The sequence below is a fragment of the Bos indicus genome, chromosome 5 (assembly GCF_029378745.1).
Source record: "Bos indicus isolate NIAB-ARS_2022 breed Sahiwal x Tharparkar chromosome 5, NIAB-ARS_B.indTharparkar_mat_pri_1.0, whole genome shotgun sequence".
NCBI lineage: Eukaryota > Metazoa > Chordata > Mammalia > Artiodactyla > Bovidae > Bos > Bos indicus.
The window spans coordinates 120,403,019-120,429,027 of NC_091764.1; the positions used below are offsets into that span (position 1 = coordinate 120,403,019).

General features: G+C 54.0%; 1 protein-coding gene and 1 non-coding gene across 2 annotated transcripts; both read left to right on the forward strand.

Moving 5' to 3' along the window:
• Positions 1 to 1,473: 1,473 nt before the first annotated feature.
• Positions 1,474 to 1,545, forward strand: TRNAW-CCA (transfer RNA tryptophan (anticodon CCA)). The gene has a single exon. It is a non-coding gene; the product is annotated as a tRNA-Trp (tRNA).
• Positions 1,546 to 11,359: 9,814 nt separating this feature from the next.
• MAPK8IP2 (mitogen-activated protein kinase 8 interacting protein 2) lies at positions 11,360 to 21,540 on the forward strand. Its single transcript, XM_070790697.1, has 12 exons — positions 11,360 to 11,586; positions 12,552 to 12,657; positions 13,985 to 14,269; positions 14,396 to 14,489; positions 14,587 to 15,795; positions 16,103 to 16,178; positions 16,305 to 16,477; positions 16,559 to 16,668; positions 17,421 to 17,525; positions 17,648 to 17,718; positions 20,261 to 20,359; positions 20,842 to 21,540. The coding sequence occupies exons 1-12, from the start codon at positions 11,522 to 11,524 to the stop codon at positions 20,912 to 20,914; spliced, it is 2,466 nt and encodes an 821-aa protein (XP_070646798.1). The 5' UTR covers positions 11,360 to 11,521; the 3' UTR covers positions 20,915 to 21,540.
• Positions 21,541 to 26,009: the final 4,469 nt, after the last annotated feature.

Here is a 26,009-nt window from a genome sequence, read left to right on the forward strand (position 1 = left end):
TAGACCGGTTTGTTCTCCTTGCAGTCCAAGGGACTCTCAAGACTCTTCTTTAGCACCACAGTTTGAAAGCATCAATTCTTCGGTGCTCAGCCTTCTTTTGGTCCAACTCTTACATCCATGCATGACTCCTGAAAAAACCATAGCTTTGGCTATACAGACCTTTGTTGGTAAAGTGATGTCTCTGCTTTGTTAATATGCTGTCTAGGTTGGTCATAGCTTTTCTTCCAAGGAGCAAGCGTCTTTTAATTTCATGGCTGCAGTCACCATCTGAAGTAATTTTGGAGCCCGAGAAAATAAAGTCTGTCACTGTTTCCATTGTTTCCCCATCTATTTGCCATGAAGTGATGGGACCAGATGCCATGATCTTAGTTTCTTGAATGTTGAGATTTAAGCTAGCTTTTTCACTCTGCTCTTTGTCAAGAGGCTCTTTAGTACCTCTTTGCTTTCTGCCATTAGAGTGGTGTCATCTGTGTGTATGTGCTCAGTCACTTGAGTTGTGTCCGACTCTTTGCGACCCAGTGGCCCGCCAGGCTCCTCTGTCCGTGGGATTCTCCAGGCATGAATACTGGAGTGAGTTGCTGTGCCCTCCTCCTGGGATCATTTGCATATCTGAGATTATTGATATTTCTCCTGGCAATCTTGATTCTGGCTTGTGATTCATCCAGCCTGGCATTTCTCATGATGTACTCTGCATAGAAGTTGAATAAGCAGGTTGAAACATACAGCCTTGATATATTCCTTTCCCAATTTTGAACCAATGAGTTGTTCCATGTAAGGTTATAACTATTCCTTCTTGCCCTGAATACAGGTTTCTCAGGAGACAGGTAAGGTTGTCCAGTATTCCTATCTGTAACAATTTTCCAGTTTGTTGTGATCCACACAATCAAAGGCCTTAGCATAGTTAATGAAGCAGAAGTAGAGTTTTTTTGGAATTCCTTTGCTTCTTCTATGATCCAGTGGATGTTGGCAATTTGATCTCTGGTTCCTGCGCCTTTTCTTTTTTAAAATTTTATTTATGTATGTATTTTTGTCTGTGCTCGGTTTTTGTTGCTGTGTGCACACTGGCTTTCTCTAGTTGGGATGAGCGAGGCTACTCTCTGGTTGCGGTATTCAGGCTTCTCATTGTGGTGGCTTCTCTTGTTGCAAAGCACAGGCTCTAGGGCACGTGAGCTTCAGTACTCGCGGCTCAGTTGTAGTGGTGCACGGGCTTAGTTGTTCTGTAGCATGTGAAATCTTCTCAGGCCAGGGATTGAACTTGTGTCCCCTGCATTGGCTGGCGGACTCTGAGCCACTGAGCCACCAAGGAAGTCCTCCTCTATCTTCTGTAAATCCAGTTTGTACATCTGGAAGTTCTCAGTTCACATACTGATGAAACTTAGCTTTAAAGATTTTGAGCATTACCTTGCTAGCATGTGAAATGAGTGCAATTGTATGGTAGTTTGAACATTCTTTGACATTGCTTTTCTTTGGGATTCCCTGGTGGCTCAGAGGTTAAAGCGTCTGCCTCCAATGCAGGAGACCTGGGTTCGATCCCTGGGTTGGGAAGATCCCCTGGAGAAGGAAATGGTAACCCACTCCAGTACTTTTGCCTGGAGAATCCCATGGACGCAGAAGCCTGGTAGCCTACAGTCCACGGGGTCACAAGGAGTCGGACACAACTGAGCGACTTCACTTTCACTTTCTTTGGGATTAGAATGAAAATTGACCTTTTCCAGTCTTGTGACCACTGCTGAGTTTTCCAAATTTTCTGGCATAGTGAGTGTAGCACTTGCACAACATCATCATTTAGGATTTGAAATAGCTCAGCTGGAATTCTGTCACCTCCACTAACTTTGTTTCTGGTAATGCTTCCTAAGGCCCATTTGACTTCACATTCCAGGCTGTAGGTGAATGACCACACCATCAAGGTTGTCTGGGTAATTAAGACCTTTTTTGTATAGTTCTTCTGTGTATTCTTGCCACCTCTTCTTAATCTCTTCTGCTTCTGTTAGGTTCTTGCCATTTCTCTCCTTTATTGTGCCCATCTTTGCATCAGATGTTCCCTTGGTATCTCCAGTTTTCTTTGTGTTTCTTTTTGAACAGTTTTATTTACTTAATTTTGGCCGTGCTGTGTTTGTTGCTGCACAGCCTTTTCTCTGACTGAGGCAGGCAGGGGCACCTCTCTGGTTGCAGTGTGCGGGATGCTCACTGGTGTGACTCCTCTTGTGGAGCTTGAACCTTAGGGTGCATGGTCTTCACTAGTTCAGTTTCATTGCCACAGCAGCTCCCAGGCTCGAGGGCACAGGCCCAATAGTTGTGGTACACGGGCTTAGTTGCTCTGCAGCATGTGGGATCTTAAAGATCAGGGATCGAACCCATGTCTCCTGCATTGGTGAAAGTGAAAGTGAAGTCGCTGTGTCTGATTCTTTGCTACCCTATGGTCTGTACCCCGCCAGGCTCCTCTGTCCATGGGATTTTCCAGGCCATAATACTAGAGTGGGTTGCCATTTCCTACTCCGGGGGATCTTCCTGACCCAGGGATCGAACTCAGGTCTCCTGCATTGCAGGCAGACTCTTTACCGTCTGAGCCACCAGGAAATTCCTGCATTGGTGGGTGGATGCTTTACCACTGAGCTCCCAGGGAAGCCCTCTCCAGTTTTCTTGAAGAGATCTCTAGTCTTTCCCATTCTGTTGTCTTCCTCTACTTCTTTTCATTGTTCACTTGCAAAGGCTTTGTTGTCTCCTTGCTATTCTTTGGAACTCTGCATTCAGTTGCATATATCTTTCCCTTTCTCCTTTGCCTTTGGGGCATAGACTTGGATTACTCTGTTGTTGAATGGTTTGCCCTGGAAACAGATCATTTTGTCATTTTTGAGATTGCACCCAAGTACTGCATTTCAGACTTGCTGACTATTAGCTCTACCTGGTTTCTTCTAAGGTTAGAATCTTACAACAGTGTATTCCGAGTCTTCCTCACTTCCCTTGTGCTGCTGGTGTATGTTTTACTCACGCGTATGTTTAAACTCTACATTGCCAGTTTAACAAATGTGTACAGTCCATTGTACTGTGAAGAAATTCAAGCACAAAAGAAGGCTCACCCTCAGTCCTCTTTGCTCCTTTGCGCAGACCCAGGCTCTCCTCTGCTGTGCTTTATTCATTCTACAGAACTTCCTTTAATATTCTTTGTATTGTGGGTATGCTAGTGGAAAGTCATCTCAGATTTTGTCTGTCTGTGGTTTTTAATTTCGCTGTTACTTTTTGGAGGATATTCTCACTGCATGTAGGACACTAAGTTGACAATTGTTTTGCTTTTAGCAATTTAAGGATGTCATTCCATTTATTACGGTTTACATTGTTTCTTATGAGAAACCAGCAAAAAATCTTGTCTTTATTTCCTGATATGCATGTGTCTTTTTTTTTTTTCTGGCTGTTTTTTAATACTTTCTTGATATTATTAATTTTTAGCAACTAGATTATTATATGTTTTCAAGTATTTTATTTTGTGTTTATCCTCCTTGAGATTTGTTGAATATTTGGGACCTGTGGGTTTATAGTTTGCAAAACCTCTGGAAAACTTCAGCCGTTATTTCTTTCAGTACGCCTGTGTGTGTACCTGCTTTGTGTCTCTAACTACACTGTTCTTAGACGGCCTGCTATTTTCCCCGAGGTCAATGAGGCTTGGTTAATTAAAAATTTTTTTTCTTTCTGCTTCAATTTGGATGGTTTCACTTTATATACTGAATTTTCATTTCCCGAAGTTCCATTTGATTCTTTTTTATGTCTTCCCTTTCTTTGCCTATTGTGTTTATGTTTCCTATAAATTCTTGAGTGTATTTGTAACAGTTCTAAAGTCCATGGCTGTTAATTCCATCATTTCTGTCCTTTCCAAGTCTGTTTTGACTGATATTTTTCTCTCCAGATTTTTCCTGCTTCATTGTAGGTCTGGGATTTTTTTTTTTTTTAATTGGATGCAGGACAAAGGTGCTTGGATTTCATAATCTTCCTCTAAACAGAGTTGAAGTTGGTTTTGGAAGTCAGTTAAGTGTCTTGCGAGTCAGCCTGATTCTTCTTAGGTTTGTTTTAAAACTGTCAGCATCAGTCTACAGTGGTCTCTGCTCAGCGGCTAGTGTCACACGCGCTTTCGGAATTTCTGCCTTATGGTTTCCCAAAAGGTTTTCTTTAAACAACCTTATAGAATTTTATTCTACGTAAGCATGATTGAGCATTTACTAAAACTTAGAAGTGAAGCCACTCAGTTGTGTCCGACTCTTTGTGACCCCATGGACTGTAGCCTACCAGGCTCCTCTGTCCATGGGATTTTCAAGGCAAGAGTACTGGAGTGGGTTGCCATGTCCTTCTCCAGGAGATCTTCCCGACCCAGGGATCGAACCCATGTCTCCCGCATTGTAGGCAGACGCTTTTACTGTCTGAGCCACCAGGGAAGTCCCTACAAAAACTTATGGGGATCCTATTTTAGCTTTCTGGAATTTTTTTCTCTGAATTGATCCCTTTTCTTTATTATTTTTATCTGAAAGTTCCAAATACCTCAGCCTCCCCAAACTCTGACTTCTGTCTCTCAATTCATCAAGACCCCCTTAAACTGGGCCTCTTGCCTGCACTGCAACCTGTAAATGCCTCCGTGGCAATCGTAGGGTTTGTGTAATTTGCTTCCTTTGTGTCCGTGATCACAGTCCTGTATTGTCCTTTATCCAGTATCTGAAAATCATTGCTTTTAATATTTTGTTCATTTTTCTGGATTTTACCCCTTTGGCAAGTGGGCAAGTCCAATGCTGTTATTCTGTAATGACTAGAAGCCATTTTTTAAAATCACAATTAATTGCTGAATGTTATAAAAATCACATCTGTTGATATAATCATGCAATGTTCCTTTCTTTATCCATGAATGTGTTGGATTACCATTAAAAATGAAAGTAAGATGTTGAGCCATCCTTGAATTTCTGGGTTAAACCTATGTGATCAAAATGCATTTACAAAAATAAACTGTTGCATTTCACTAGCTGATACTTTGTTGGGACTTTTGCACATGCTTATTAATGAAATAGACATATAACCCATTAATTTTCTTGAGCTATTCTTACCACATTGTAGCTTCATCAAATGAGTGGAGATGTAATGTGGCAAGCTAGATTCCTAAATGGAACTTCCTGCTGAAAATGGTTAAAAATCCAGTATAAACTATTTTTCTTAAGAACTGTTTTCTAAGAACACTGATGAAGTGAGAAAACAGTGACTAAATAAGACAAGAAACCCAGAGGGATGTGTGGATTACTGCATATTACTTTTGATCAGAGGCATTTGGTGAACAAAGAAAATTTGGATTGGGGATTTATAGCCTATGCCTTGTTGAATAGTGTCCATCCCCTCCCCTCACCCCACAATTCATAACTACTCAGAACCTCAGAATGTGACTTTGTTTAGAAATAGGGTCTTTGCTGATGAAATTAGTTAAGATAGGATCTCACAAGCTGGAATCAAGATTGCTGGGAGAAATATCAACAACCTCAGATATGTAGATGATACCATTTTAATGGCAGAAAGTGAAGAGGAACTAAAAAAGCCTCTTGATGAAGGTGAAAGAAGGGAGTGAAAAATCTGGCTTAAAACTCAACATTCAAAAAGTGAATATCACGGCATCTGATCCCATCACTTTATGGCAAATAGATGAGGGAAAAGTGAAAACAGTGTCAGATTTAATTTCCTGGGCTCCAGAATCACTGATGACAGTGACTACAGCCATGAAATTAAAAGACACTTGCTCCTTGGAAGAAAAGCTAAGACAAACCTAAACAGCATATGAAAAAGCAGAAACATCACTTTGCCAACAAAGGTCTGTCTAGTCAAAGCTATGGTTTTTCCAGTAGTCATATATGGATGTGAGATTTGGACCATAAAGGAGGCTGAGTGCTGAAGAATTGATGCTTTCGAACCATGGTGTTGGAGAAGACTCCTGAGAGTCCCTTGGACAGCAAGGAGAATAAACCAGTCAATCCTAAAAGAAATCAACCCTGAATATTCATTGGAAGGACTAGTGCTGAGGCTGAAGCTCCAGTATTTGGCCACCTGATGTGAAGAGCTGACTCACTGGAAAAGACCCTGATGCTGGGAAAGATTGAGGGCAAGAGGAGAAGTGGGTGACAGGGGATGAGGTGGTTGGATGGCATCAGTGACTCAATGGACATGAGTTTTAGCAAACCCAGGGAGATAGTGAAGGATAGGAAAGCCTGGTGTGCTGCAGACTTGACTTAGTGATTGGGCTTCCCATATGGCTCAATGGTAATGAATTTGCCTGACAATGCAGGGGATGCCAGAGACTTGGGTTCCATCCCTGGGTTGGGAAGATCCCTTGGAGGAGGAAATGGATATCCACTCCAATATTTCTGCCTAGATAATCCCATGGACAGAGGAGCCTGGTGGGCTACAGCTCTTGGGGTTGCAAAGAGTCAGACACCACTGAGTGAGTAGCACTTTCACTTGTTAATCCAATGACTGGTGTCCTTAAAAGAAGAGGGAAATTTGGATACAAGCACAGAAAAAGGAGAGAAGATCATGTGACAATGCAAGCAGACACTAAAGTGATGCCTCCACAAGCCAAGGAGTCTTGGCAACCACTGGAAGCCAGGAAGAGGCAAGAAAAAACCCTTTCTTAGCATCTTTTGAAAGAGCATGCCTTGCTGGCTGTTAAGGGACCAGTCTGCCTGATTTTGAGCTTCTAGACCTCCAAAATTGTGAGAGAATAAATTTCTGTTTTTTTTTTCCTAATTTTATTTTATTAATTTCTATTGTTTTAAGCCACTGAGTTTGTGGTATTTTTTTATGGCAGCCCTGATGGCTCAGCAGTAAAGAATCTGCCTGCCAGTACAGCTGTGGGTTGGATTCCTGGGTCAGGAATATCCCCTGAAGAAGGAAATGGAAGCCCATTCCAGTATTCTTGCCTGGGAAATCCCAGAGATAGGGGAGCCTGGCAAGCTACAGTTCTTGGAGTTGGCAAAGAGTCGGACATAACTTAGTGACTAAACAACAACAATAATAGGGAATTAATATGCCTTTGGGATATAGAGAGCAGAGATAAAGCACAGAGCCTGCTCAAGAGGAGACTCCTAATATAAGGCCAACCCTCTGCAAAGCTTAGACATCAAAAGGTTAAACCCCCTGAGTAGGGGTGAATCCTGTCCTTTGAGGATTGGGAAGAAAATTGACAGTTTCAGGGACTTCCCTGGTGGTCCAGTGGCTAAGATTCCATGCTCTCAAAGCAGGGGGCCCTGGTTCAATCCCTGATCAGGGAACTAGATCCCCACATGCTACAACGTAAGAGTTCACATGCTGTAATGAAGACCAAAAATACCATGAGCCTCAACTAATCAGATTTTTATTATTCAAATAAATACTTTTTTTAAAAAGTAAATTGACAGCTTCAAATTTGGGGGCAAAGTGTGTGTGTGTTTGAGAAAGAGAGACAGACAGAGAAAAAAGAGGTGCTGAAAATTTAGAACAAGAAGCTGGCCTTTACATGGGTTGCAGCTCAAATTCTTATGGTCAAGGTAGTCTAAGAAAGCTCAGTGGTCATTAAATACCAACCTGAAATCAGGTTGGTAATTCTATAGGTGCCTGGGAGAAGCAAACACAAGTTCTTTCTGCACATACTCTCTTTCTAGGCCTCAGAGTTTTCCATAAATACAATGCCAAGGCTAGCAAATACCTCTAAGTTAAAAAAAAAGGTAATTAAACAGAAAGATAATGAGAAATCATGTCAGCTAGTCAGCAGTAAGCACAGACAGCATGTTTCAGATAATGAAGTTATCAATGCCTGTGTTCAGTATAATTAAAGTAATAAAAGGCAAATTTGGAAATATGCACAGAAACTAAAAAACTATAATGAATAATCAAGCAATTTGAAAAGAACTTCCAAATGGAAGTTCTAAAACAAAAGTTTTAATTTAGTAAAAATTTTACTTGAATTTTAATTTTAACTAAATTTAAAATTCAGCATCCTTCACGTACTAGCAGAAACACGAGCGGCACATCTTGAGGCTGTATTTCTGGATCAGACTGTGCCAGTCTGAGCAGATATGGCAAGAGTGAGAATCCTAGCTGAATTTTCTTAGGTGGCCCCAGTGGAGCTGCGGGTTACCCATCTTGCTTTTTTGGCTGAAACTAGACATTTAGATTTCAGAGACTTCGGTTCAGTTGCTCAGTTGTGTCCAACTCCGCTCTCATTCACTGTCATAATTTCCTCATTGGTATAAATCTATTTGCTGAAAGGCATAACTATTTGTGACAATGCTCTCTTAAACCAAAAGGACGCTTTTACTGTCCTTTCCTTTAAGGCATAACAATACTGAAAACCCCATTGCATTGGATCCTTTATATGTACAGAGATGAGAATATATCATTTATTTTTAACACTAGATTATGCTTGTTTGCTGATGGAAATGATCCTGAAGAGAAGTTGACAGTTCCATAAAGGAGGTTAATTTCAAGCAAGGAACTTGAGTTGGCAGTAAGAAAAGTAGGAGCATCAAGGGACTGGAGATCCGTGATGGTTTTATACCATGCACCCCCACCCCCAAGTTCTTTGACATTCCTACCATTGAGAAGCCAGGTCTATGACTGCTCTCTTGAATTTGGATGGGACTGTGACTGCTTTGGCCAATGGGGAGCCATATGACTTCCAAAGCTAATTCAAAAGAGGTCATGCAAGCTTTCTCTGGCCCTCCAAGGGCAGTCACTCTGGGAGAAGCTTGCCATTATATCAGAAGCACAACTACCCTGAGACTTCCATGCAGAGAGGCCAGGTGTGGGTGCTGGCTGATAGCCTCAGCCAAGCCCCCAGTCAACAGTATCAACTGTAATCTTGAGAGTGAACCATCTTCAAAATCCAGCTCAGTTTACCTCCAGCTGTAACCAAACTGCTTGAGAAACCCCAGGCAAGAGCTTCCCACTGGAGTCCTTCCTGAATTTACAACCCCAAACTGTAAGCAGAATAAAGTGGCTGTTTAAACCCTCTAAATTTGATGGTAATTTGCTACACACCAATAGTACCTGGAATAAGTTTCTCCCCCCACCCCTTGGTCATGTTGCATGGCTTGTGAGATCTTAGTTCCCTGATCAGGGATGGAACCCTGGCCCTTGATAGTAAGAGCATGGAGCCCTACCCCTGGACTGCCAGGGAATTCCCTGGAGTAAGTTTTTATGGGGTCAAAGAATTGTGTCATGGTAATACCATAAGAAAGTGAGAAAAATAGGCAATGGTCAGAGAATTAGGGGCTTAAAATCAAGATTCAAGAGGTGAAATGACCGGTTATGAGAGTATTCCCAACAAGGCACAGCTCTTAAGCTTTTCATTTTTCAGTTTTACTACTGGTGTTTTTATTTTGTGTTTGTGATAGCTATGCTATATGAATAGAGCAAAAGGCAGAAGGTTTGACTTTGTTTATTTTCTAATCTATGAGAAAATTGTCAGAAAGCATCCTCCGACTTTCTAGGATTCATCTGTGATCAGGATTGCTGAGACCATGTTGCTCTCCCAGTTTCCCATGTAAGTCCAGTCAACTTCGTGTTTGTGCTAGGCTTACCATGAGTGGATCATACACCATTAGACTTGATTAGAAGCCACGGGTGTTAGATGCGTCATTTATGTGGATGTCCAAGTTCGTCAGTTTGATGACAAGACTCAAGATCAAAAGGGAATCTGGGAACTTTAGGTCAAAGTTCTTTGAGAATTCTGAGACGAGATCTGGGGTTTCCTGGGGAAAGCAGAGTAGTTAATGCATCCAGAGTCCTTGAACTTCAGAAATGGGGAATGTTCTTAGCGCTCCTAAAGTCGAAAAGACAGCGTGATGACAAGGATTTAGTGCCCCAGATGTGGTAGAGTCCACGAGCCCCATTTCTTCATTCACGTATTTGTTGAGCACTTACTGTGTGCCAGGCACTGTGCTTGAAGCTGCGAGGTTCAGAGAGAGAGAAAATAGTGTCTCTGCTCTCCTGTGGCTCTCAGCCACTGGGGAGGGAAAAACGTATAAATGCCTTTCTTAGAAAAACACTGTAATTGAGATAAAATATAAATTGGGGTTGGGCCACAAATGAGGGCACCATCTGCCTCTTCTCTCTGGGCTGGAATGATTGCCATCCAAAGGACAATGTCACCTTTCCCACCTTGCATGAGCTCCTTTGCCCTGTGGTTTGCAGGCATCAGTCACTCAAGTGGCTAGTCCTTTCCTCAGAAATAATTTTCCACAGAAAAAATTTAGACAAAGAATGTCAGGACACATAATTTCCATCAAGGAAAAAAAAAAAAGAACGATTTCATTGCAACCTTGTTGAAACTCCAGCCTCTTTCTATAGCCAAATCTTCTCCATAAAGTCTCCCTAACCTGGTCCTCCAACCTGTCTTTGATAACCATTCTCACAACTCTGACCTGTCCTTCCCCCATTGCAACACCGGCTGATCCTCACCTCTTGAGCTGAGTGTCAACCATTTCTCTCCACACACAGCTCCACAAAAGCCAGAACGTGCTGGCACCCTAAAGAGTGCTGGTTACCTAGTTGGTGCTCAAGAAAGTTTTCCTAATTGAATGAAGAGAGCCTCAGCGTTATAACTTCACCTGATGTCCATCAATACCTGTATCCAGCCTGCGCAATCTGTACTGTGTACTGAAATTCCGTGTGGGCCCCAGTCAACATCCTGTGTGGTAAACTCTGTCCAGACGGGATCAGCGCCCCTTGGGCAGGTGCCTCTGTCCAGCACTGCTCAGCACCCTCTGGGGGAACAGCTCCTCCAGCTCTGATCAGCACTCGGCGGGGAAACAGCTCCTGCAGCCCCAGTCCTCACGTTTTAGGGAGACATCTCCGTGGGCCAATCAGCACCCCTCGTGGGACAGCTCCGACCAGCCCTGGTCAGCACCCAGACGTGGACAGCTCCTCCAGCCCCGTTCGCGCACAGCCCACACTCTGTCTGAACCACTCGGATCCCGGCTTGGGAACCCCAGGCTTCTGCTCTGATTCCCTGGAAGTCGGCGCAGCTCCCGGGGCCGCACCCACCCCTCCATGAGGCCCCGTCCCCCCCGCCCCCGCACCAGCTAACCAGGGGTCTGCAAATCGACTTTCCCATCGCCAGTTCCTCGCTGAGGCTCTCACCACGCGAACTGATGCCCCATCCCCACCAATCTGCTTCCCACCTGCCCCCACCCCAAAGAACCAAGCCACACACGCGCCTCTCCAACCCGAGCCTCAGTCAAACCATCTCGCCTCCTCCAACCAGCTTCCCCGCCGTCCCCTCCGCCCTCCCCCGGCCCGCCCTCCTCCCCTCCCCCGGCCCGCCCTGCTGCCGGTCCCCCCGCCCCCGGCTCGCGCTGCCGCGGTGTCCTGGCGTCGAGGTGTGCTGGCGGCGGGGTGTCGCAGGGCGTGTCACGAGGTGACCGGGGGCGGGCTGAGGACGGGCGGGCGGGAGCGACGGAGGGCGCGCGGGGCTGGCGCTCCGGGCACCCCTCCCCCGCCGCGGTCGGCAGGCCTTTCCCCGGAGAAGATGGCGGATCGGGCGGAGATGTTTTCTCTTTCCACCTTTCACTCGCTGTCGCCGCCAGGCTGCAGGTACGCACTCGGGCGCCCGGGCCCTTCCCTGCCCACCGCTCCCCCTCTGACCCCGTCCCCAGACTCCGCCGGCCCGACCCTGCCACCCCACCCCCAACGCCTTTGGGGGCCCGAGCCCCAGACCCTCTCTGGTCCCGAGGCCCACTTGCTCCCCATCCCCCACCTCTGGTTCCAGGCCTCTCCACTTTGTCCTCCCCTTACGACCCTCCTCCAGCCCCAGTGACCGTCCCCCACCCCCACCCCAGATTCCTGCCGGGACCCGATGCTGCACCCAACCTGAGCGCCTCCTCCGAAGGCGGAGGTCGTGGGCCGAGCCTGAGGGGCAGCCTGCCTGCGGGGTGCTGAGCACACACTCTGTGCCTGGCACTGTCCTTTTGGCCTTGCTGGGCCTCTGTGGTGGAGGCCTGGCCTGGTCTGCACGGCTCAGGGAAGAGAGTTGCAATCAAGCCTGGAGCCTGGGGGAAGGGACTAGGGTGGGGAGAGGGCTGGACCTCGGGATGTAGGCCGGTCTTGGGCAGGAATAGCCGACCGAGGGGCTGAATTCTGCTCCGGAGCAGGCTCGACCCCTCCCCCTCCTCTGGCTGCTGCAGCTTCAGCCCCCATCCCCCTTCGCGGCTCAGCCTGACTCCCCCGAGGCTGAGGCTGTGACCCAGAGGGGCCTGGAGCTGAGCGCAGTGGGAGGAGAGGCTGCTGGCTCTGATGAGAGGACTGGGAGGAGGGCTGGGGGGCAAGTGCTTCCTCTGGGCAGGTGGTGGCTCCGATTGTGGGGGAGATACCCTGGAGAGCAGGGCTTAAGCTTCAGGATAATGGCAGGATGTGGGTGTGGGGGTTGGGGGCTCTGGAGATCGTGGGGCCGAGGAGCTGGGGTGGGGGTCTCCCTTGGCCCCTCCTTAGGACCAGCTCTCAGGCAGGGAGTCCAGGACTGACGGCTCTCTCAGGAGCCCTGTCCTTGCTCTCCTCTCCAGGCCTCCACAGGACATAAGCCTGGAGGAATTTGACGATGAAGATCTGTCTGAGATCACTGATGACTGCGGTCTGGGCCTCAGCTATGACTCGGACCACTGCGAGAAGGTGGGGAGAGGGCTGGGGCAGAGAACTCTCTCACAGGAGAGCCTTGCTTAGCTTCTGCTCAGCAGTCTCTGGGGCAGGTCTAAGCTCAGCCTTGAGACAGGATCCTCTCCGTGCCCCATCTCCCTTGACCTCTTGACTTGTGGGCCTCTCGATACCTGACACCTCTCTTCCTAAAAGCGGCCCACTGAGAACCTTCCCCAGCAGTCCCTGCCTGGCCTCCTCCATGGGCTGGACGGGGGGAGGGAAGATGTGCCTCTGCTTTGGGGCCTCTGGCCTCGGATCTACCCCCTTCCAGCTGCCATCTCATCTCCTTCTCAGCGCTGTCCCCACCTCTCTAGCCTCTCTTAGCCTCCTGTCTCCTCCCCTGAAGTTCGCCTTCCCCCATCTCCTCCTCCTCCCTGTCTCTTCACATTTTTGTTTTCATTCAAGAACATTTCTGAACAACTCCCGTGTGGCAAGTGCTAGAGGCTTCCAGGTGCCTGGGAAGACAGCAGGATAGGTGTGGCTCTTGCCCTTGGGAGCTTATAACCTAGTAGGGGAGGAAGACAGGTGAGGGACAGTGGCTGCCTGAGTCTCGGCATCTGGGTCCCAGTGAGGGACACACGGTGCAGTGAGGGGAGCCCACCCGAGACTGAGGCCATTAGGGAGATTTTCTAGTGGAAACGCACGGCCATCCCTGAGGAAAGAGGCCATCCCTGAGGAAAGACGAGCAGGAGCTGGCAGATGAGGGCGGCTACCGGAGGGGATGGAGCAGAGGAATTGCTGGCAAGGGATTAGTGGATCCGAGGCCCTGAGGTTGGTGCAGGTTTGGTGAAACCTGGTTCTGGGCCTCTTTGCTTCACGCATTCATTTGATCTTTGCTGAGCTTTTCTGTGGGCCAGGGCCCATTCTCGGTGGGGGTCGGGTACCCAGTGTACAATATGCACATGGCCCTGACCTGGTGGGGCTTGCAGCTTGCTGCGGAGACAGATGCAAACTCTACTGTAGTTATGAGTTGTGTTAAAATGCTTTGAAGGAAAAAGTACTGGTGTTAAATGTGATGGGGTTTGAGGGTGGGATGAGGCTGGCAGGTGGGTTGGGGCCACTTTGAGAATCTGTCACTGGGACTTAGGAGTTTGGGCTCTTATTTACCAAGGTCCTTATGTATCTTAAGCTGATTTTTAAAAAAGCAAAAAACAAAAACTGCTCTGTTGGTGGAGAGCAGAGTGGTCTGGAGGGAGGTTTCCTCCCTTTACTTGTGGCTTCCTGCTTTCACCTTTCCTGGCACCTGGGACCCCAGGTCGCTGTCCCGCTGCGGCCCAGCTCTGCCCTGTCCTTCTTCCTGCAGGACAGCCTTGCCTTGGGGCGTTCGGAGCAGCCGCACCCCATCTGCTCCTTCCAGGATGACTTCCAGGAGTTCGAGATGATTGACGACAATGAAGAGGAGGAGGAAGAAGAGGAGGAGGAGGACGAGGAGGAGGAAGACGAGGAGGAAGGAGAGGGGGAGGGCAAGGAGGGAGGCGGCCCTGGCTCAGAGACCCCTGCCCCGGAGCCCCTGATCCCCTCCCCTTCCCTAGAGGAGCCTCACAAGCATCGACCTACCACCCTCCACCTGACAACACTGGGAGCCCAGGTGAGCTCCAGGCCCAGAGCTCCCCCTGGTTCCCTGCATAGGGGGCTCTGGTGCCCACGGCCACCTGCCCCCTCCTGCCCGCGAGGACCGGGCGCTCAGTGCCGCTCTCCCCCCGCCCCTCCACAGGACTCGCTGAACAACAATGGAGGGTTTGCTCCAGGGCCTCTGGCCTCCAGGCAGGAAACAGCGCTGTGCCCAGCGGTGCAGGAGCCTGTCCGAGGTGAGCAGGGCAGCAGGGCAGCGGTGAGTGTGGGGGAGTGGCACAGGAGGCGGGGGAGGCCGGGGGGGGGGCGCTGACCTGAGCCTCTGTCCCGCAGAGCCGCCCGCCCCTCTCCCGCCCACCGACACGGGCCCCTGCGGGGCACAGCCACCTGTGCGCCCAGGCTGCGACTCGGAAGGAAACCAACCCGCAGGGCCCGTGGCGCCCGGTGGGGCCTCCCCGTCCTCAGATCCGGGTATCGAGGCCGACTTGGGCAGCGGCTCCAGCGGAGGCCGCGGAGGCCGGCGCAGCAGCCAGGACCTGTCGTCCCCCGGCTCCGACTACGAGGACGTCGGGGGCGCGCGCCTGGGGCGCATGATCTCGTCTATCTCGGAGACTGAGCTGGAGCGGAGCAGTGACGACGGCAGCAGCAGCAGCGGCCGCTCCTCGCACCTCACCAACTCCATCGAGGAGGCCTCGTCGCCAGCCTCGGAGCCCGAGCCGGAGCCCGAGCCGCCCCGCGAGCCCCCGCGCCGCCCCGCCTTCCTGCCCGTGGGCCCCGAGGACACCAACAGCGAGTACGAGTCCGGGTCCGAGTCGGAGCCGGACCTCAGCGAGGACGCCGACTCGCCCTGGCTGCTCAGCAACCTCGTGAGCCGCATGATCTCCGAGGGCTCCTCGCCCATCCGCTGCCCCGGCCAGTGCCTGTCCCCCTCGCCGCGCTCTGCCGGGGAGCCTGCCTCGCCCGCTGGCGAGGCCCTGGCGGCGGCGGCGCCAGGCGGCGTGGAGCTGGTGGACATGGAGACGCTGTGTGGGCCGCCGCCGCCCGCGCCCCCCGCCCCTAGGCCCGGCCCCGCGCAGCCGGGGCCCTGCCTCTTCCTCAGCAACCCCACACGCGACACCATCACCCCGCTGTGGGCCGCCCCGGGTCGCCCCGCCCGCCCGGGCCGCGCTTGCTCCGCCGCCTGCTCAGATGAGGACGACGACGAGGACGAAGAGGAGGAGGATGAAGCTGAGGCTAAGGCGGCGCCCCCCGGGGGCCGGGGAGCGGGCCCCGCGGCGCTGGACGCCTCGCTAGTGTACGATGCGGTCAAGTACACGCTGGTGGTGGACGAGCACACGCAGCTGGAGCTGGTGAGCCTGCGGCGCTGCGCCGGCCTGGGTGAGGACAGCGAGGACAGCGGTGGCGAGGCCAGCGAGGAGGAGGCGGGAGCCGTGCTGCTGGGAGGGGATCAGGGCCCCGGGGACGCCTCCCCGGACAGCCCGGACCTCACCTTCTCCAAGAAGTTCCTCAACGTCTTTGTCAACAGCACCTCTCGATCTTCCAGTGAGTGGGAAGGGGGAAGGGGATGGTTCCAGGGGAGCAGGCTGGCTTCTTGCCCGGGGCTCGCAGATCCATCCCCAAGGGCCAGGACAGCCTCAGGGTCTGAGGGTGGTTAGCGCTGGGCACTGCTCTCTTACCCAGCGCCTGGGTGGGGGCTTTCCCGGGCTCCCCCCGCAGGGAATGGCGAGAGGAGGCTGCTCTGTCTCCAGCTCCAGACGGGGGCCACCCACACCAGGGGCCCATGGGGAGGGGAGCCTGGCTGGGCCTTCTAGCGCCTCCCTGAGTCTTCCTCTCTGTCTCTCTCTCTCAGGCACTGAGTCTTTCGGCCTTTTCTCATGCCTGGTCAACGGGGAGGAGAGAGAGCAGACGCATAGGGCTGTCTTCAGGTACGGCAGTCCCCCTTGCTGGCCTTGACCCTCCCCCCGAGTCTCAGACCCTCCGCGACCCTGATGGGCACAGCGCAGCCCTCCTCCCCCTGCCCTAGTGGCCTCCCCTCTCTGACCGTCCCTCAGGTTCATTCCCCGCCATCCCGATGAGCTGGAGCTGGACGTGGACGACCCGGTGCTGGTGGAGGCTGAGGAGGACGACTTCTGGTTCCGTGGCTTCAACATGCGTACGGGCGAGCGCGGAGTCTTCCCTGCCTTCTATGCCCACGCGGTGCCCGGGCCTGCCAAGGACCTGCTGGGTGAGGCCCCTTCCCTAAGGGTCATTTTGTCACCCAGACCCTCTCTTGCTCGCCTAACCCAGGCCCCTTGTGACCCCGTAGGGAGCAAGCGGGGTCCCTGCTGGGTGGAGCGCTTTGACGTCCAGTTCCTGGGCTCCGTGGAGGTGCCTTGTCACCAGGGCAATGGCATCCTGTGTGCAGCCATGCAGAAGGTCAGTCTGGGGTTGGGGGTGGGGCGAGCCCTGCAGGCCGGCTCAGCCCTTGGAGGCTCGAGCCCGGGATCCCCGGCGCTAATGGAGGGGCCTGGCAGACAGGCCGAGGGCAGCGCCGTGGCTGTTCCCCGGCCCCATCCGGCTGGCCTCCCCCCGCAGCCCATCCTGTTCGTGTCTGGAAATCAAGACCAGCTCTCTCAGACCCTTCTCTGGGGTCTCATGTGATAGTCCCTCAGTGGTGTCCGACTCTTTGCGATCCCATGGACTCTAGTCCGTCTGATTCCTCTGCCCATGGAGTTCTCCAGGCAAGAATACTGGAGTGGGTTGCCATCTCCTTCTCCAGGGGATCTACCCGATCCAGGGATTGAACCCAGGTCTTCTGCATCGCAGGTGGATTCTTTACCATCTGAGCCACCGAGAACGCAACTTGCTCGTTCATTATTCACTCAGTGGACGCTTAGGAGGGCCTGCCTGTCTGCTGGTCCCGAGACTTAGCTGGAGAGGAGCAGGGGAGCAGGGCAGCCCTGCCCCCATCCTCTCACGGGACGGGCGCTGAGGAGCCCTGGGCTGCCGTCCTGCAAAGGGCTGGGGAGAAGACGGGGCAGGCCATCCTGAGACCGCGGAGCAGCCGAGACCACTCTCACATCTTCCTGAATCAGGGCCAGGGCTCTTCAGACCTAATTGAGAATGTTCCCCCAGGGGGAAGTTGATGCTTTTAGGCCCCTGAGACCTTCTTCTCCTTAACTCTGCAGATCGCCACGGCCCGAAAACTGACCGTCCACCTGCGTCCTCCTGCCTCTTGTGACCTTGAGATCTCTCTCCGGGGTGTCAAGCTGAGTCTCAGCGGAGGCCCTGAGGTGGGGTGTGGGCCCTGAGCCACTGAGGCGGCTGGGAAGGGCGGAGCAGGCGATCAGATGAGGCGTGTCCGGCAGGCTGGGCCACCTGTTAGCTTGGCTCTCTTCTGCCATCTCTCTCCTAGTTCCAGCGCTGCAGCCACTTCTTCCAGATGAAGAACATCTCGTTCTGCGGCTGCCACCCCCGCAACAGCTGGTGAGAGACTTCCCCTCCCTAGTCCCCTCGAACCCCAAGGGCCGCCCACTTGCAGGCCCGCTGTCCAGCAGCCCCGCCCACTTGGCTCCATGAGGTGAGCCCCCACATGGCACCCGCTCTGTTCTGGGCCTGGGAGACAAGGATCAGACAGGCTCCCGTCTGGTCTGGGTGGGAAGACAGACACACAGACAAGTAAGTGCTTGAAGCATCTGTGGGGATCTGGTGGACATCTCTCTGGGGCTCCAGTGAGCAGAGAGGTGGCTGAACTCTCCTGGGACTTGGGGGCAATCGGAGACCACTCTGTAAACCTTGAAAGACAAGTGGGTGACAGGGTGGGCCTTCTTGGCATGGAGCCAGCTGAGACAGGGCCAGGGTCGAGAGGTGCTGAGGGTCTCTAGAGGGCCAGATGAGGCAGCAGGGACACAGCGTGCCTGTGCCCTGCGACCCTGCCAAGGAGCTGGTAGTTAACCCCACTGGCAGTGGGGTGGTGGGTGACGCCGTCAGGCTGACCAGCTGGCTCTGCCTGTTGTGGCAGTGGAAGGACCCAAGTGCCGCTGGCCAGAGCCAGGAGGTGCAGGGCCCTCCAGGTGCCGTGTCTGGGCGGGCTTTGGGAGGTGGGGCAGGCAGGACTGAGCTGACTGGATGTAGAGGCCGATCTGGAGGGAGAATCGGGTGACCTGGGCGTTGAGCGGTTGGTGACCCACACACCAGGAGAAGGGGCGTGGCGCGAACGGGCCTGAGAGGCCGGCCGTGCAGTCTTCAGTTGCAGACATGGTGAGCTTGCGGTGTCCGTTGTTACTGGGGTCTGGAGCGTGGAAGAGAGACCTCGGGGCAGGTATGTTTTGGAGCAGGCGGATAACTTCGGCCATGAGGCAGACAAGATGGCCAGGCCGAGAGAGGAGGTGGGAATGAGCGGTGGCGTACCCGGCGGGTGGAGGCGGCCGTCCTGCCCAGCTGGATGCTGTGCAGTGCCAGTGAGGCATTCCGCATGGCACAGTGCTGTGCGCCCCAGAGGAGGCGATGGGGGCTGAGCCTCGAGGCACACGGAGCCCTGCAGGGACCCAGAGGTGCCGCAGGTCCTCAAGGGAGGCAGAGCGTGAGAAGCACACTCTGTTCCCGGGGCTGAGGGCAGACGTGTGCCATTTGCACGCTTGTGGTGAGACTGGGGGTGCTCTGCCTGCTGGCTGGGCAACGGTTTCCACCCTTACCAGGGCAGAGCCCCGTTTGGCTGCTTCTCCATTGAGAGGGAACTAGTTTCACGGGCAGGAGATCTGGGTAGGGGGCTGGGGCTCAGACCAGGCCACGGGGTGGACTGTGCCGTGAGGACTGGCGTGCACGGCAGCCACATGGATCGTGGCCTTGAGAGAGAAGGACCGCAGAGGGAGACGGGGCACCACAGGCTCGGGCCCCTGGGCCACACTCTGACCATGTGCAGCTCCGAGGTTCAGCGGCCGGGAGGGGGCCGAGGAGCTGCTGTCCCGGCCCAGAGCTTCCTGATATTCGCAGCTCCAGAACCCAGCCCAGGCCCCTCAGGGAGGAGGCACAGGGAGACGGTGCCAGACGGCTCAGGTGAAGCAGGGGCTGGGTCGGCCTCTGCTGGGTGCCCGGGGTCTGGACAAGGTAGGAGTGAGTGGTGATTGAGATCGCAGGCGGCAGAGAGTGTGCCCAGGGTGCCGCAGGCTTGCTGTCTGTCTGCAGCGTGTCTGACCCTCTCTGGGCCTTGGTGCCATCACCTTGAGACCGGCCTCACCGCGCTGTTGTGAGGTTTGTGCCAGTTATTAATAAAAGAGCTTGCTTAGGAGGGTGCCTGGCACTTGCTCTGAACGCAGTCATCTGAACGTGATGCTCGAGACCAGGTGGTGACGTGTTTGTGGTCAACACGCACATGCTGTGCTGGTGACGATGCTGTCCTGTGGATTCCCATCTGGTGGAACCACAAAGCCCTGACCCCCCGGCGTGGACTGGATAGGCCACAGCTGGGTGAGGGTCCCGAGCCTCCTGCTGCGGGACGCTGACAGTCCCTCCCTCTGGACAGTAATTTTTGTTAATGTCTTGCTGAGAAGAAGGGCAGGTTCAGGAAAGCCGCACAGGGAACAGAGCTGGGGCCACGGAGCTGGGGTACAAGCTTCTCCAGGAAGACGCTTTTGCACGTCAGGGCCCATGTCAAGCCCACAGCGGAGCCTGAAAATACTGTGGGTGTGCAGGACCAGAGGTGGAGCTGGGCAGGCTCCAGGTGTCAGGGGAAGGACGGGGAGGGGTCACCTGGGATGACCAGCAGACCAGGGAGAGACCGCATCGCCTGTGGCCTGGGGGCAGGCTCCGGGCGCTGGCTCGGGAGGAGGAAGATGCAGCTGGATACCCTTGTGGACAGATTAACACAGATCACCAACTCCTCACGGTGCCCAGCGCTGTGCTCCTGGACACAAATCATGTGACCCACACACTCCCCAGCCCTGCCTGCCCCGCACCCCACGCTCTGACCCCTGGGGCCGGTGCTCCACGCCCTGACGTCCCTGTGCGCTCGCTGCCCCACCCCCCACAGCTATTTTGGCTTCATCACCAAACACCCGCTGCTGAGCCGCTTTGCCTGCCACGTCTTCGTCTCCCAGGAGTCGATGAGGCCCGTGGCCCAGAGTGTGGGGTGAGTGGGTCTGGAGGGTGGGCCAGTGCACACGATGGCCGGGACCGGGGCGGGGTGCTGACCTGGTGCCCGGGGCGCGCAGCTGGGGGGAGGGTGGGGATGAGGTCTGGGGGGCGTGGGGGAGGGTCAGATGGCAGGGGAGGGTGTCGAGGGGCATGGGGGGGCACGGGGGGGGTCAGATGACAGGGGAGGGTGTCAAGGGGCATGGGGGGGCATGGGGGGGTCAGATGGCAGGGGAGGGTGTCAAGGGGCATGGGGGGGTCAGATGGCAGGGGAGGGTGTCGAGGAGCATGGGGGGGTGGTCCTCAGTGTGGGAGCGGCATCCCATGGGGTGGGGCGGGTGGGGGTAGGGAAGGCCGCACTGGACCCGGACAGTAAGGAGCCAGGTCCGGGCCAGGAGGCTGAGGGGTGAAGCTGGGGTGGTGTGGCAGGCCCAGGTGGGGCTGTGGGGCCCCGGGCCTGAGGACGCTCTCCCCCCGAAGCCGCGCCTTCCTGGAGTACTACCAGCAGCATCTGGAGTACGCCTGCCCCACAGAGGACATCTACCTGGAGTAGCTGCCCCGCTCTCCTGCTCCGGGAGCAGCCAGGGCTGGGGCCGCCTTGGGAGGCCGCCTCAGCTTCGGCAAGGACTGGACTGGGGGCCCGTGGGGCCTGACGCCTGGGGGGCTGCGGGCTGTGGGGATCGCGTGTCCTCGCCCGGGGGGGCCCTGCGCCTCTGCCCCCCACGCGTCCCCCTGCCGCCCGGGGCTGCCCGTGGCCCCCCCACCCCGTCTGTCTCTGCTCCTCTGTGCTGCGAACTCTCACCCTCTGCTCTTCACTGTGGGGTCGGAACTGGGAGGGGCGTGGGGAGGAAGCTCCCAGGTGACCCCTCTTGCTTGTCCCCCGTGATTTATAAAGGAGTTTTAATTTTTATAGTGAATATCAAGGGATCGTCCCGTCCTCATCATGGGGACAAAGAGAGGGCCCCCATACTGCCCCACTTGGCGCTCGGGGGACACAGGGAGGGTCCCCAGGAGGGCCTTGGTGGGGACTAGGAGTCGTCCCTGTTGCTCACCCCGAGTCCCAGACGCTGCTAGGAGGAGGGGGCCCTGGCCTGGGCCCCAGCCACACCAGCATCTGCTTTTGCCGCTGCAAACACTCCCCGCAGTCCAGCACCTCAATAAACTTTCTGCTTGGTGTGACCCTGGCTATTTCTGGGGTGAGGGAAGCAGATACGGGGCTGGGGACCAGGTGCTGCCCACAGTGGCGGGGGCCGAGGTGCCAGGGTGCCGGAACTGCTGTCTGAAGCCCCGCCGGGCTCCCGGTGCAGCACGTGGCGGCTGCCCTCCACCGCCACTCACTGGGTCAGTGAGGAAGCTGAGGCCCGAGAGAAGGTCACGAGATGCGTGTGCTGTCCGCCTGCACTGGAGCGCCAGGCTGGGAGTGTGTGCAGGCTCGTGAGTGTGCCCGCATGCTTGTGAATGCGTGTATGAGACACAGCAGGCGTCACTCTGCTTATATCCAAAGACTGGTGTTTTAAAAATTCTCCACAGAGAGCCAGAAGGCAAGAGGTGACTCTTTGTCACATGCCCTGCCTGCTGGAGAAAGGGCTTCCGTTGCTTCTGGCTCCGCGAGCACCCACTGTCAGGCGCTGAGGTCAGCGTGGCAGGCAGTGCTTTCCCGATGCCCCACCCGCCCCCCAAACCCAGGACAAGAACAGCCCGAGGAAGACCACGGGCGCAGGGGATGGAAGGAGGAGGGCCAGGGAGACAGTCGCGCGTGAAGGTCAGAGACGCCGGTCTGTAAAACCATGTGCCTCTGCTCGCCACCTACAGAGGACACTCACACACCAGGCGTCATCAGTGACCCCTCAGCATCTGGGCAACCGCTGCGCAGACCGGGGCCCTGACCCTGCAGAACAGGGAGACCCAGAGGAGCACCTGTGAGCAAACTTCTTACCAGTTGCTGCTGAAAGAGGCGGAGCCCTGAGCGGCAGCCTGCTCTTGAGCCGACGCCCACACCCGGGAGGCTCCATTTGCCCAGCAGCCCCCGCCCCGCCACTGGGCTCAGTCCCCTCCTCCAGCTCACCTCCCCACCTCTGTCTCAGAGGCTCTGTCTACCTGCCGGCCTTTGGTCAGTGGCCAGGCATGCTTGGGTGGCCGTCATGGGGCACAGCTTCCTGTGGGGGCCCTTCCCACGCCTGCCCGGCTCTCCGCCCCGGCCTCCTCTCCTGACCTCTCAGGCACCTTCCTTCACGCCCCCAGCTTCTGGGGGCTTCTCAGCCCGTGTTCCCTCCCCGGGTTCGCAGTCTCCAGCTCCGCCGCGCTCCCTCTCACCAGCGCCCTCCCCGAGCTGGGCCGCGCCCGTGCTGCCCAGTGAGGCACAGGCCCAGCTGTCCTCCAGGAGCGCCCTCTGCCGGCCCCGGGGCAGCGGCCTCGAGGGATTCTGTCAACGGGACCCTGAGCAGGGCACGGAGGTGCGCAGGAGCACACGCCTGGTGGCTGCCGCAGACACTTGGAACTCGGGAGCTTCCCCCCACGTGCCCGTGTCCTCTTGGGTTGGCCGAAAAGTTCGTTCAGGTGTTTCATAAGCTGGTTTGGAGAACAACTTTTCAGCCGCTCCAATAGATTCTGTGCTTTATCGTTTTTCCAGTTTCCTGAGCTGGAGCCAGCCTAGACTCCCCTGCTGTCAGCTTCGCCCCCACCCATCACCCCTAACTCTGCCCCCTCACCTCCCACCTCTGCCTGGATCAAACCACCTGGATCTTTGGGCATCAGGCAGCTCCCTGCAGGCTCCCAGCCCCCACCTGCCTCTGCAAGTCCACCAGCGCCTGCAACAAGAGCAGAGTCTTTAAACAGAAAGCTGAGCAAGCCGCTCGCCCTCCTAATTCTGTGGCCGTAATTCTGGTGGCTCCCAGCTGAACCTCCACCTGCCCTGTTGCTGCCCTCCAGCCCTTCTTCCCTCCACCCCACTTCCACCCTTGGAAACAGCTTCCTGTGGGCATCTGCTGTCCTCTGCGTGTGGCTGGGTGATCTCCTACCCTCCCGGATGCGGGAGCCCTGGGCTCTGGGCCCTGTCCCTCCCATGGCAGAGCATGCCAACTGTGAGTCTAAGAGCATGTGTGTGTGCCAAGTCGCTTCAGCCGTGTCCAACTCTTTTCGACACCATGGACTGTGTGCATCGGATTCTCCAGGCAAGAATACTGGAGTGGGTTGCCCTGCCTTCCTCCAGGGGACCTTCCCGACCCAGGGATCAAACCCATGTCTCTTATGTCTCCTGCATTGGCAGGCAGGTTCCTTACCACTAGCGTCACCTGGTAAGCCAGAGAGCAGGACGTGGCTAATGCTCCCTGTCCTCCCAGAGCCTGGTGCAGCGCCTGGCACGCACGCTGGGGGACCTTCGGAGCCCGGAGTGGGGAGTGAGTAAGCCTCCCCTGCCAGGACTTTGCCTTCTGGAAATCCAGCCAAGGGCAACATCCTACATGAAAAGCTTTATACACGTTCCTGTTTAAAATGTTGAAAGCAGGGACTTCCCTGGTGGTCCAGTGGTTAAGAATCCGCCTGCCGATGCAGGGGACACAGGTTTGATTCTTGGTCCAGGAAGATGCCACGTGCCGTGGAGCAATTAAGCCCGTGCGCCACAGCTCCTGAGGCCACAGGCTCTAGGGTCCGTGCTCGCAACAGGAGAGGCCACCGTGAGATGGCTGTGCACCCTGGGGGGAGCCCTGCTCCCCACAGCTAAGAAAGCCTGCACGCAGCAACCAAGACCTAGTGCGGCCAGAAATAAGTAAATTTAAAAAAAGTTGAAAGCATAAAAATCATCTAAATATTGCCCAATAGGGTTAACTGATTTAGGCTATAAATAAATAATTGGAATATTGGGCTGCTTTGAAAAAAAGTGTGCTTACAGATAATACAGAAAATGTTATGTTGTTAAGAAAAAATAAATATGCAGAGTCTATGCTAGAAACTACACTGAAAAAGACTGAAAGGAGACACGAAGATCGCAGTCGCCACCGGAGGTGAGGCGGACGGCTTCTCCTTCTTTTTTCCCTGCAGTGAACGTGTCCTAATTGTTTATTAGGGACCCCCAAAGGCAAATAGAAACACTCACAGAAAAACTAAAAATAAAAAAGCTAACATAAAAAGCTATTTTGGCCACAATGAAAGTACCCATCTCAGAGGATTCGGTGAGCTTGGCTAAGAGGCTGAGCGCAGCACTAGAGCAAGTCAGGGCCAGTCCCGTTTATCAACACCGCATGAAGCAGAATGTTTCTATTTTATTTTTTTAAGCAGTATTTTTCCATTATAAAGAGTAGTACATGATTATTATAGAAAATGTGGATACTGTAGAAAATAAAAGGAATATTAAAAAATCCTTATATCTTTCCAACTTAAAAACGATTGCTAAAATTTTGGTGTTTTTATCCCCCCCAGTTTTGTTCCTGTATGTGAGTTTTATTTGAAGCTAGAAGGAGATTGAGAGAATCAAGGTATAATTTAAGGCAAAAAAAATTAAGGCAGAGTAGGCAAGATCATTATAAAGTGAAGAATGGTGGTCTCGGCTCAGAGTCTAGTTACGAAATACTGACCGAGAAGTTCATGATTCAAAATGTTAAGAAAAGGAGAAAAACATAATCAGATCTAAAAATACAATCTATAAGGTAAAGAAAAAACTACACGTACAACTGGGACTCTATATTCTTCATGTCACTGGCAACATTCTTTTTGGATGTTAATGGGAATATTTCAACAGGGGGTTAGGTGTGATGCAAGTATTGAGCTCTAAGAGAAAACCCCAGGAAGACAGTCTAATAAGTCAGGGCATTTCTTGTGCCCCATGAAGTCTGGAGGCTGATGTGGAGGGCACCAGGCTCCTCTTGGTCCTGGGTCCCTAGTGTGTGGTCTCTGTCCTCATGGCTCCCCGAGGCTGCTGTATCTCTGCACACTGTGGTCGGTTCCAGGCAGGAGGACATGAAAGGGCAGAGGGGCAGGCAGCTGGTTTGGTAAAGGCCCCACTGTGTGCTGTAGTGAGGAGTGGGCAAGAGCGAGGCAGAGAGGGAGCAAAAGCAGCGTAAGGCCCATCCTTAAGGCTGGGTGCCCTTCCCTGATGCATCTCCCGAAGGTGGGGAGCCAGAACATTTACCTGCTGGCTCCGGGCCCTAGCTGATTGAGGGCCACCCCAGGAGGGCTCACCCCTTGCCCTTCAGAGCATCTCACACGAGGGCTGAGGGCAGAGTGAAGAAGCAACTCCCCTCGGGATCACCCAGCAGGCCACAGCCAAGCTCAGGACCCCTGCCTGGGCTTCTGATCCTTCACAGCTAAGCAGCCATCCTGACATTCTCAAAAGAAGCACAGAGAGCAAAACCCCCTGAGGGGCCTCCAGGTACCACCTTGCCCCCAGGCTGAGGGTGGCTGAGAGGCAAATGGCGCCCCTAAGGACAGGCCATTAGGGGGCACAGCCTTGGTGCTGAGTGGAGCAGTGGTACCAGGACCCCGTTCCTGAGACAATGCCCTGAGCTGGCCTCACCTGGTGTTCAGGTGTGAGGTGAGTGTGAACCGGGAGTTGCTGCCCAGCATAGGTCTCTCCTCCGATGTGTCCCCGCTCCGGCTTGGGTCTCGTGTTCCGGAATTAGCACAGGACCGGCACACAGGCCCGTCTCCTGCCCTGG

Excerpts from the sequence above, each read along its gene's own strand:
- MAPK8IP2 (XM_070790697.1), top strand. The coding sequence starts at position 11,522 with ATGGCGGATCGGGCGGAGATGTTTTCTCTTTCCACCTTTCACTCGCTG. Across the intron at positions 14,270-14,395 it reads TGACAACACTGGGAGCCCAG|GACTCGCTGAACAACAATGG; the intron begins GTGAGCTCCAGG and ends GCCCCTCCACAG. Across the intron at positions 16,179-16,304 it reads ACGCATAGGGCTGTCTTCAG|GTTCATTCCCCGCCATCCCG; the intron begins GTACGGCAGTCC and ends ACCGTCCCTCAG.